Below are 12,079 nucleotides of genomic sequence, written 5' to 3' on the forward strand. Positions count from 1 at the left end.
GCTTTAACTTTTGCTAACTGAGGCATAAGAGACGCTCTAAGGTCTCCATAAGCTTATAAACCTGAAACAATTCCTAACACTCCTAAAAGGCCCTTAATAACCTATACTACTATCATAAACAAGGGTTTCGTAAGGATATGTTTGCTTCTGCCGGTTTATAAATATATAGCAACTTCAAAACCACAGATAATATTCCAGAGACAATTTGATTCTGGAGTCGTAAAGCTCTGGAGATATCTCAAACCTTAGGCATTCTCTGGGTGGCTAGGTTCACACCACACATGTACCCCCACACGTTTTAAAATATCAAGAAGCTTGTCCAAAGAAAAAAAAATGAAGGTAGTCAAAGTATGCTGAAAGTAAATATTTCTTCTATAGCTCCCGTAAACACCAAGGACTGAATTCTAGGTTCGAGTCCGGAGAAGCGATACAGACTGGAATGTTTTACTTACCTGGCTATTCATAAACCGTAAATTACTGACCCTTGAAAGTTTATGTGGGAGTCGTAAGTCATAGGGGGTTATGAAAGATTAATTTAGATCCAATAGTTGATCAGAATTTGTTAGTATTAGCCCCTTCTTTTGCCCCCACGAAAAGATCAGGATTCAATTAATTAGCTTAAAGGATAGTTGCAGCTGCAGGCTGCAGCCCATGCCATATTGAAGATCTCAAAGTAAAAATGAATCTATGTAGGGGTGGTCGCAGCACTAGGCCTTATGATGATTGCGAGCCCGGATTCAATGCTGCAAGTATGAGTGCCTCTGTGAAACGATTTTATCTGATTGGCTCCAACTATATTGCATCATATACCGGTAGCAGAGTGGTCGCTTGTAGGACATTTTATGCGTATTGCGACTGCCTATCGCGCCGGGATGAACTTAGCAGAACTGATATTGTTTGTATCAATACTCAAATCATTATTTGACACTCGTGTCAAGAAAGTCGATGTCTAGGGGAGTAAGGGCTGGTAAATTCTTCCCCAAGATAGTATTTGCATCGCAATTGGCTCTTTAGATAAAGGAACGCATAGTGCAAAGACTCCAATTACATACAACGACTTGGGCGCCAATGCGGTGAACCTTTCTGGGTGAAAATGAAGAGTAACAATCGCCGTCATATTTGTAAGTTTTGGGTTATGTTGAACTCCAAATTTGACCCCTTCGGACTCCCAAATAGATCGGTCATGGAAATAATCATTCTGAACCAATTCCTTGGCGCCCAGGATTGTTTATTGATGAGACAAACACCGACCAGCGATAGAAAAGATAACCATAGCGGCCAGGAATCGGAAGATGCGACTGCTCTCTGCGTCCATAAATCTAGAAAAGAGGTCATACACCTTGATGGAAAAGCGGAAAATGTGGCGTGTTGTGCTGTCATACTTGTGAGAACCTTTACCCCAATTAGTTCTGGTGACGCAGCACTTTAGAGAGTCCCATCAGGTTTCTCCTCAGTGTGGATATACGATAGAAGTAAGCTTTGATATAGGTTGCTCATGCCTACGATACCTCTATGCTTCATTAGAGTAGTTTAAGCCCTAAATCCATAGAGCTTCTCAAAAAGCCTTGAACAGATCTAGCGAGTTCTGTTTGATTTACCAGAGTTATAAGGTCTGAGCGGTATCCTCGTAAAGAACCCTAAGAATCTGCCACCTATGCTCTCGTAACTTCTTTCTCCACTACTCTTCATCCATAACGTTTCGGGACTGGACTGGGTCTGCATACCACCAAAACCTGGTTATTAGATGTGCGCAGTGTTTTCTCATATGCAGACACAGTCCAATCCGGAAACGCTGTTATAATATCGCGTAAACCGGACATACGTGTCAAGAACCCGAGTACTGATTATCACGAGTGCTAAAGCAAAGTTTCAGCTCGACAAAGGAAATCGTTGACTTACTCACCCTTCACATATTCCATACCATTATAAAAATAAATGGAACAGGTGGTAAATCTGATAGTAATCAACTGTAGAAATATTGATAGAGCGCTTAATTAAGCTCACCGGGGCTCTGCAGGGAAGAAAAAATATACCAGAGAAAAGAATATGCAGCGAGGGAAAAACCTTGATCAATCAGAGCTGGAAGGGATCATTGAACCTCAAATCTTGTTGGTCTGATATCTGGTCACAAAATTGCCGGCCTCTTGATATTCTCCTTGCAAAAGTCAAGTGAGCTTGAATGCTCTAATGCTTGCAATGTACGCACTGTTGTAACAATGTGCACGTCACGACATGTACACCTATGCAGCTGAATGCAGGGAGTGACGTTTCCAATATCATCCCCCCCCCCCCCCACCCTGAGGGAATATCGATGAGCTGATTCAACGGTTGGAATGATTTTACCAATGCCCCTGTCTAGGCTTGAATTTCGTGGGATCTTGATTGAGCCAATCATAAGTTAACCAACTATTATCCGTCTTCGAGCCCTCACCGATTGTCCTATAAATTTCGAGGATTAAGTCGTTTCCCTGGGTACGAACTGCAATATCACGGTTTAGTTAGAATTTCACCGCGGAGATATACACATAAAAAGAAACCTACTGTGATGCGATAGAGGCGACTGTCTGAAGCCCCTATGAACTTTGAAGACTGAAATGTTCATTGAGATCAGATACGTCGTTGTGTCAAACCTCTCTGGTGGTCTGTTTAAATATGGGTATTTAGGTTGTGAACAAATAAATCAATAAAAATGATAATTTGTTATGATGAGCGTTTTTGTAGCCCAAATTTGGATTATAATCCTATGGCTGGCTGGTGAAGCGTGCGGATTCAGTTCAGGACATCCTATCACATTAGAACATTCTGGTTTGTAAAGTAACCTCTCTAGAATGGTGAAGGATAGTTATAGAGTAAGGATGGGATGTGGCTTAGTGACTTTACCACTGGGGGCCTGCTACTGGAATATTTGACAATAGCAAACGAGGTCGGGCTGGAGTATAATACTGTACTCTGATTGGTTAAAACAATGTAAATTTGTTCTTTTGGTGGTTGTTATTGAGGCTCAACATCCATTCGACAAATCAGAAAGAAGTGTTCACCCTATACCATCTGCCTGGGCCCTTTCTTTTTGCTATATGGTAGGAATTCCTGAACCACCGGACTAAGGGATAATCCTGTTGGCTCTTTAGGCATTTCGCCCAGGCGAGCTCCCGGAATAGGTCTAGAGCTAAAGAAGTAAAATCGACATTCGAATTCCTGATATAGAAATCTATGTAGACGACTTCACGGGGGTATGGTCAATCTCAAATATACCCCGGAATGATGTATGATACGCAGGGAGTTGATCGACTACCTCTTTTGGTTTCCATACAAAATCTTGGAATTGACCATACCCCCGTGTTGACCACTGTGACTAAAACGGTCGCGGCTTGAAAAAGACCAGGAAGTGATACTAGATACAAGTTTAGTGGTCACCGTTCCCTTGAAAGTAAATCTTTCTAGTAGATATTGGTAATTGCTGGGTGTTCGAATGTACGTGTAAAAACAGGAAACCACAGGACGGCCCGCACTACCGTGTTCTACTTACTGGTACCGTAGTGTATTGTGCTGTCGAGTTGATTTGCTGCTATGTAGTAATTAGTCAGCACTGACTATTCATTGATGTTATGAGACCAGAAGGGATTTGCAGCGAATGATTTGATATGACGCAATGAAAGCTATCTTTGGGGCTACTGAAATATAGACGACATACTTGAATATTCGAAAACTCACCGTATAAAAGTTGTTAACACTCGGGAGGCTGATTGCGGCATCCCCCCCCCCCAAATTGGGCGCTCAAGTACGGTCTGGAGAAGACGTCTAATAGGCTCCTGCCCTTTGTAGATCAGCAGGTTTTGGCTATTATTTTATGATAACAGACCTTATAAAATTTATCGACATGTCCCTCGTATCCCTTTGCCACTATCAAGAGCCTCAAATTCTGCTTTCTACGAAGCGGTCAAACCACACATTCATGGGGACAAGAAGGGGCAGATTAACCAGTGGCTATTAATGAAAAGGCTACTGATATGGTATTTTCTGAATACGGTATTCCTGAATAAAGGTGGATGTTGCCTGTTTGCCTGGAGATAGCGCTCGTAGAGTGCAGCCAAGAGGGAAGTGTTGGGTAGTGATGAAACTCAGAGAAGGGGGGGGGGGGGGGGGAGGGCATCAGAAGTGGGCGAAAGACGCTTTATATATCAAAACCGTTGCCTGGAATCAATACCTTAGGTGCATGTGTGTCGCCCGCGCCCCAGGCCATAAATTTGCTCGTTTAACCTCAACCAACTGTGTTAGGGTTCTTGAACCTTTAAATAGTTCTAGAGCCAGCAACTTTTCGGATATGTAATACAATGCTTAAATTAAAGTTTTTCTGTCGCACGTGCGTGCTAGTAGAGTGAGATTACGCTGTCTGGACAAGTATAATGTCTGGTACAGTAAATTTTGTGATGATAGCGACATCTCCAATTCGTGAGAATGGATTCCCGGAAAGTGTTCCACATGAAATCATTCATCTGAATTATTTGTAAAGAATAATGCGGTCAGGTATGCCAATAACCCTCAGTTTGAGCCTTCGAATTTTCCTGATTTATATGCTAATAGGTAAGTGAGTATTTAAAACACTCCTGCCGCTGCTCTGTTATCGGTTCTTTGTGGAAAGTCGCGATGATTGTATCTAGGACACTCGGGCCCGTGTGGTCGTTATTTTTTCTTAATGATCCATGTGACGTTATAATTATTAGGTTTCATTTTCCAAATATGATGTGCACACACCCTTTCACTAGGGTGGTCAGTGGAAGTGGTGGTATTGAAGATTCTGAATACAAGCACCTAGTAAGATGAATAATCGGGATCCTCTCAACTATTGAGTCCGAAGCTTCTCAACCCCGTTTACAGTCGCAACCGGATACGCCGTTCTGGGAATTCCGTGCGGGATGGCCAGGGGTACTAAAAATATACGGGATAGTAAATTAATTTGTAGTGGGAAATAGGGCACCCAACTGGACTTTGGTAAGGGATCAAATCCGGTATGTCGAGTTCTGGCTTTTGGGTTTCGACTGTGGAACGTTCCTGCGAGTGAGTAGCGGACATTCGGCTCCAGGATCCAGTAAATAATGTTTGCAGCTCATGGCGTACACAAATATTTCTTTGCATATCACAGATCTGAGTGATAAGTGAGGGGCAAGGGGCGGACCAGGCCTTCAAGGTCGGTTGAGGTTGCAGTCGAGGGATGACAGGTTGAAAAAAGGGCCCATCTGGCCTCAGCCTGAATTGGCATGGAAAATATACCAACACCCAATGACTCCTGAATGTGTAAGTATACGTAGCCCATTTGTAGCTGGCTGGGAGCATGCAGCCTACAGGAACGGTCCTTGCCACTGTGAAATCGAGCTGGTCTTCTCCTCCTACTCACTGATTAGCTTCAACCGAGGTCGATTACGAAACCAAGTGTATGGATTAATGCAGTCAGTCCTTGTGTGTTGTACGGGGTAATGCTTACGTGTGTGAGCCATTACCCGTACTCGAGCGTAACACTGCCTGACAGCGTCTGTATGCAGACTGTGTTTTGTCTTGCTCTATGAGCACAAACCACAGTTTATTATAGAATAAATTGTCCCTCAACTGCAATGGCATGAATACTAATTCCATATGTTAATGTATCTGCGAACTAGGCGAATCATTCGAATATCCTGCACGTGAGGTGACTCTTTCGCGATATGTGAATGGACATATCCCATTGAGTTCTACACATCCCTCGAGAAATATCTTCATCGGTACGCGGTTCTAGTTTATCAAGCCCCCATGATACGCACTAGCACAGAGGAGGGTCTTAGGGATAGTGAAGGCCATATTACCCCCAAATGCGTGTTACGCCATGATGAGCGCCTTTGTGGCTTTGTCTCTTCAATGCCATGACCCTTTGCCCGCCAATTAACTGCTTTGCTTTAAGGCGTCTCAATGCCGCCAAGGAGTGTTAACTCCTTTAAATCCCAGCCTGGTCAATCACTGTAAGAGTTCCATAATTGGTCAATCAAGCTAGCTTTGACTGATGCGGCCAGGGTATCCGCTCAACAATGCTCACGGATCCGGATGGTATCTATTTATTCCTTTGAACAATACCAGTGCTTGGCGGTCTCGATGCACCCAAAAACACCGAATCCAGGAAATCTCGGACATGATGGACGAGGTTAAACACTCCAGAGACTACCCTCTGAGGTTCTCACTTCGAACAGCCTCGATCGTGGAAAAAGTTGGAATTGGGATTCTGGATCGTTGAGCTTTTATCGACCGATTCGTGGTAGAGTATAGTAAGTTTTTTTCCTGGTGTGAATTCTGTTTTAATTAGCTTATGTAGGTAGGCATGATCGTATGAATGGCCAGATTGAAAGAAAAACAAAACACTAGCGGGTTTTATGTCACGTCATACAAAAGCAAGACCTTAAGGGAAGCGGTGCATAGACATATAATGAATTAACTCAATAGGAGGGTTTGACTTGTTTTTTGCTCATTTCAGTCGACTTTGCAATGAACTAATGGACGTGAATCGGCTTCATGAGATGTAAACGTCTCAATGAATGAATGAACTGATTTGCAAGTTTGTTGTATTCGTTACATGTATTTTATAACGTTTCCAGACACATCTTAGTATGTATAAAGACTAAATCTTCGTGAAGTAAGGAAAAGATATCACAATACCTAAGCTCGATTCCCTTATTATGATGGTTGCTATAATGAGCAGGGAAGCTGCTTGTAAGGGATATTGATTGGTACGAGACGTGTAAGTAATGCTTCCTGTATTACCGCACATTCTAATAGCAGAACACAAATTTTAAAGGCCATAAATAATCAGAGTTCGTATCTGGGTCTTGCATAAAAACATAAACCTATAATCTTAGCTTTTGTAGTTTCATATATAATTGTGGAAAGACAAGCCAGGGCATCAAAAAGGCTCTTTGCTTGGACCTGTTATTGCTATATGTGACGCCGGCGCAGCCGAAGTGGCGTCCTCAGAATCCCCAGCATCCCCAGCATGTATTCTGAGTTGCGCATGCAGCAAGATGGTAGCGGCTGAGAGCGCGGCGTATTATCATATCATACATGGCTAGTAGCATGCCTGTAGCTGAGGGAGCTTTAGGATCTTTACAGCTTGTCCATACAACAGATTATTTGAACTAAAATATACAAATAACACATATATCTCGTAACAAGACGCGTGTAATGAAAAATCAAGTGGCTGTTTAATGCACACTCTTGGGACTGACTGCATAGAGCGCATCCGAGGGTATGTATCTAATGAAAGCTCTCGTTGATGCATAGATATATCCGGCTGCCAAATGGTTGGACCGGGTGCGACGGTAAGAGATTCCGGCCAGTTATGGTAGTTACCAAGAGCGTTCTGGCGCAATATGTTGTGGTTTCTTTTTTTACTTAAAGACCTACTATTTCAAAGCGTCGAGAATGCGCAAGAGACGAAGCATGGTGGCGCCTGAGTCCTGGCGTTGAAGGCGCCTACTGAATGTGTTGCACAACGTCCTAGGCCTGCGTACGTATACAATACATGTAGGATTGCATGATCTCAACCTACTGATAACAAATCCTTAGTTAATTTCGTGCAATTGGATTATCATTAGACCCTTTGAAGGCACTTTTTCTGCTTACAGTTTTATTCCCTCAAAGCTATATGTACTCATACTCCGGACGTAAAAGCGTTATTGTCGTGTGTTGTGTGATCCAGTTAAGCTCCGGTCCAGCATGAGCCCATGTCAAGCTGGGTTCATAACATTGCATACTATCAGAGACCGGGTAACTACATGAATTCTTACAAATCAAAGTCTTCTCGGCACTTGCCACTAGACATATTGCGCATTAACCAGTGTACTGAGTAGCGACCACCATGTCCGAATTACCTCCCTCCGAATCTGCGGCAGCGCCTGAGACAAAAAAGTCATTCCCGAAAGGCCCAGTGGTACTAGGCAAGGACGGAAAACCGTGAGTTTGCCTCTAGCTGGGATAAGGATTACCGGGAGTGCATGTAGAAGACTAATAATATGGTGAGAGACTGAAAATAGATGTCGCTCATGTACTAGCTTCCGGGACTGGTCGAAGAATGCTGCCAAAGGAAAGTTTAGTGGTTCTGCTGCTGCTACTATTGCCACAACATGTAAGGAACATCTAAATTCATCTATCGGAAGACTAATACAGGCAATTGACATTCTATATAGTACCCTCTGACTGCCCTCCTGACGTAGAAGCCCTCGGTCGCTCTACCTGGACCCTTCTACACACCATAGCAGCCACATACCCTTCGAGCGCCACGCCGACCCAACAAACCGAAATGAAGAAATTCATAACTTTATTCTCACGGGTCTATCCTTGTTGGGTATGTGCCGAGGACTTCCAGGAGTATTTAAAGGAGCCGGAGAACAAACTCAAGGTTGTGGAAGAGAAGGGAAGAGGGCACTTGAGCGGCAGAAGCGAGTTTGGGTTATGGATGTGCAAGGCACATAATAACGTCAATGTGAAGCTTGGAAAGAAGGAGTTTGATTGCTCGAAGTGGGAGGAGCGGTGGAGGACTGGATGGAAGGATGGGAGGTGCGATTGAGGGATGCCATGAGCTCATAGCTGCAGTCACTAAGCATTTACAGCGAGAGGTAAAATTATTGTAGAAACAAGGGTCTAAAAAACAGGGTTTCTGTGGCTGGGCAAGCCAATAGGACTCCTCCCATATTTCTACAATAATCTTACCGCAAGCTGTACATAGATTCCCTATACGAAAAATATTATATTTGTAGATACCTTAACGTCGAAACGCATAAAATTTTGAGCCTTATTACGTACAGAGAGTCTTAATTAAGCATATTATACCAAAAGAGGCTAAATCAAGCGTTTATCTGGATTAGTAATATTAGCTGCTATTGCTTTTCCCAAAATAGGGTCAATTTGATGCTTTTTAATTCGGTAATGCTGTGCTTTGGTTTAGGTTTACCAAAAACCTAACCCTGATTCATCAACGAGGCATTACGCCTTATTCTCGATGCATTTTATTCAGGAATAAGCAATATACGTAGATTGATGGATATTTGATGCCGATATCGACGATTAGGCTTAGATACCGATACGCCTGAGCATCAAATAAGCAATATCAGGCACAAATGCTCAAATACCGATACAACTAAGCACCATATACGCAATACTGACGGTATAATCGATATTTGATGCTGATACTGACGATTAGGCGCTCAATAAGCAACTCTGGCACAGGCCAAATTACACTTCCAGCGACACCCCACCTTCCACCCCACCTTCCGCCTTCCACCTCCACCTCCACCTCTACCTCCACTGGCACCTCTATCTCTATCTCGATACACCTCCAGATTACCGGCCAATCAATCGTCAACATGCTGCTCAAAAGCCTCCTGCTAGTACGTCATTTGGTGTCCTCCGTCTAGCACGTAATTCTGCTGCACCTTTGCTTACTTTGCTCAGGGCGAGATTTAGGCACGGAATCGAGCATGGAATCGAGCACGGAATAGCGCACGGAATAGAGCACTGGCACGGAATCGAGAACGGAATCTACCCTTTGATGCCCAATTGATGCAGCAGATGACGACATACCCTCTATTCCTAGGAAGGTTGACGCTTTGGCTGATGTACTAGCACTAGATACCGCCTCCGAGTCCTCCGAGCCTAGCACGCCACCACTAGCAATATACCGTCGACACCGTACTCAAGGCTACAGGAAGTGTGTAATCTACGGACGGCACAGAAGAGGATGTGGAGGTGGAGGACACGGACACGGAGGAGCTAGAAGCAAGGAAACCGTAGCTAAATGGGGTATTATACATGTATATATATATATATAGATTAATAAGATATAATAGATTAATAAGATATAATATACCAAATCAAGAGTAAACAGCGCTATTGCTTATTCGTACTAGATAAAGCTCAAAAAAGTAATAATCATATTTAGGCTCTTAGTCTTATCCAAAAATCAAGATTTAATAAGTAAAAATTCGGTGTAAGCCTTATTCCCGAATAAGGCTTATTTTAGACTTATTTACGCCTTATTCCGGGATCAGGTTTTCAAAAAATTAATCATTACTTCGGGATTTGACTCATTGATATTACTAATCAATATCTAGCGCTATGGATTTTCCAAAACGTAGTCTTACAATACAGTTAAACCAAAACATGGGAAAACGCTCAAATCTTGCTTATATAAGCATCAAATAAGCAATATAAAAGGCTCAAAATTGTATGCGTTTCGACGTTAAGGTCTTGACTGATTGTATGATTGTATAATCAATTAACTGACTGGCCCGTTGAGTGACTGACCGGTTGAACAACCGGCCGACCGACCGACCGAATAACTGAATGACTGATCGATATGTCATTCATGTAAGAAACCACTGGTCTTCACTAGAGCTCTCTCCCCTCTCTTTAGTAAACTGCAAAAGTCTTGATTTTTTTTTTACGGCTTACCCAGCACTGCTTTTGTCAATGAAATGCCAAGACCGCGTGAAATATTACAGCTTTCTTTTTGGCAACGTGCCAAATGGGAGGTGTTGTGGTTTAAAGTGATCCAATCTTTTCACAGGCTATTTTTCATGATCCGGCTATTCACATTTTACTATTACTGATTGGTAAGTACATATATGCTCACCCATTAATTAAGTCCTGAGAATTCTTGGTAGCGATGACCTCACAAAATTTCTCAGGACCTACCTAATTAACGCGCGAGTAATCGATTTTTATATTCGTTGAGGGTAATGATGGATACTGGGTTTCCATCAATCAATTTTCTCGATATCGCTCTGGGCGTCACCCTCCTTGACTGCCAAAAGTCCATGTACGCCTTGAAACCGGTTTTGTCGTTGCCCCAAAAGTAGCTGAACTATACAAGTACATTAGTAAACGCTACATGCGTACCAAGTCCTAGTTCGTTCCTCCGAATTTTCTCCGAGTGACTCGGGAGGCTCTCGGAGAGTTAAGAAGTTTGGAGATTTTAAGAGCCAGAAATACTTGATTTTGTATAGCAAAATCGCAAGGATTTAAGGTTAACCGGTGGTGTTTAGCGTACAGAGAATCCGAATTTCTCGCTAGTGTGGAGGACTATGCTGACCCATACAGAATACGAAAAGCCTCCCCGAGAGCCCCTCTGGCGCTAGCATTTCCGAGAAGATAAGCCACCAAACGAAAAAGACTTATTACACCAGACTGTACCGTATCAGTACATTCTAGGTACGGGACGAACCAAGTCCATACTCACCCCTCCCCCCCACGTTCCACCCGGATCATGAGATATCACTCGCATCACCTGCACCGCAATTTTTTGTGCAACTCATCAATCCACCATTTTGTCATTTGGAGCAGAGAGCGACGCGTCATTATCTTGATATATCGTATGAGTCATACGTAGTGCCCGCTGTCTAACTGGGAGGAGTCTGAGTCGGATCCTGTAGATGCGTGAGTGGAGGATTGTTTCTGTTTCTGTGGGTTTATTGCTCTGTCTGTGAGGGGTTGTTGCGATCTGAGCTACTTCTTGGACGGCAACCGGCTCTAGCCCCTCGTGCTCACATTTATGCCCGTGTTTCCGGGTTGGTGCGTCGTAGCAGGTATACCGTCTATGGGTAGTTTCGGTCTAGTTATTTCTAGATCTGGCTTGGGCGTGGAGGTGAGAAATGAGCGTGCTTCGGAGGTGCAGGCCGAGATTAACTGCTTACAGAAAGTCTCCCTTATGCCATGCTCGGAGGTCAAAGATATGGTAGAAGCGACCTTCGGACGCCAATGAGAGACAAATCTTCAGGATTTGTGCAGGGGAAGCATAGAACGTTCCGGTCAGTAGGCGGAGGCTTGCTGTGCTTCGTGCCCCCCCCCCCCCCCATTGGATAGATGTAATCCCAGGTCTTTGTGCTCCTTTTTTTCACCTCCTATCGAGGCTTCTTATACGGAGGGCAAGCCTGAGACTAGCTACATAAGTAGTCACGAGGCACTCGTGGGAGTCAATACTGGGGAGAGATTGTGGATGTTGATAGTGTTGCTATTTTTCCTTTATGGATAGTCATTTTTGGCCGGCCGTGGAATCGGAAGGGGTCTG

The 12,079-nt window shown here is 43.6% G+C and overlaps 3 protein-coding genes across 3 annotated transcripts; 1 reads left to right on the forward strand and 2 right to left on the reverse strand.

The window, feature by feature from the left end:
- Positions 1–2,339: 2,339 nt before the first annotated feature.
- Positions 2,340–2,602, reverse strand: LAJ45_09931 (uncharacterized protein; the record flags this gene model as incomplete). The annotated part of the gene is made up of 2 exons (XM_046119462.1): positions 2,340–2,479; positions 2,542–2,602. The coding sequence occupies 2 exons, from the start codon at positions 2,600–2,602 to the stop codon at positions 2,340–2,342; spliced, it is 201 nt and encodes a 66-aa protein (XP_045967313.1).
- Positions 2,603–5,134: 2,532 nt separating this feature from the next.
- On the reverse strand, positions 5,135–5,492 carry LAJ45_09932 (uncharacterized protein; the record flags this gene model as incomplete). The annotated part of the gene is made up of 3 exons (XM_046119463.1): positions 5,135–5,284; positions 5,341–5,384; positions 5,480–5,492. 3 exons carry the CDS (start codon positions 5,490–5,492, stop codon positions 5,135–5,137), a joined length of 207 nt encoding a protein of 68 aa, XP_045967314.1.
- Positions 5,493–7,739: 2,247 nt separating this feature from the next.
- On the forward strand, positions 7,740–9,512 carry LAJ45_09933 (uncharacterized protein; the record flags this gene model as incomplete). Its single annotated transcript, XM_046119464.1, has 7 exons — positions 7,740–7,782; positions 7,866–7,968; positions 8,049–8,140; positions 8,202–8,571; positions 8,913–8,937; positions 9,215–9,401; positions 9,466–9,512. 7 exons carry the CDS (start codon positions 7,740–7,742, stop codon positions 9,510–9,512), a joined length of 867 nt encoding a protein of 288 aa, XP_045967315.1.
- Between the last annotated feature and the right edge of the window lie 2,567 nt (positions 9,513–12,079).

The sequence above is a fragment of the Morchella importuna genome (genome assembly GCF_003444635.1).
Source record: "Morchella importuna strain M04M26 chromosome Unknown Morimp01GS040, whole genome shotgun sequence".
NCBI lineage: Eukaryota > Fungi > Ascomycota > Pezizomycetes > Pezizales > Morchellaceae > Morchella > Morchella importuna.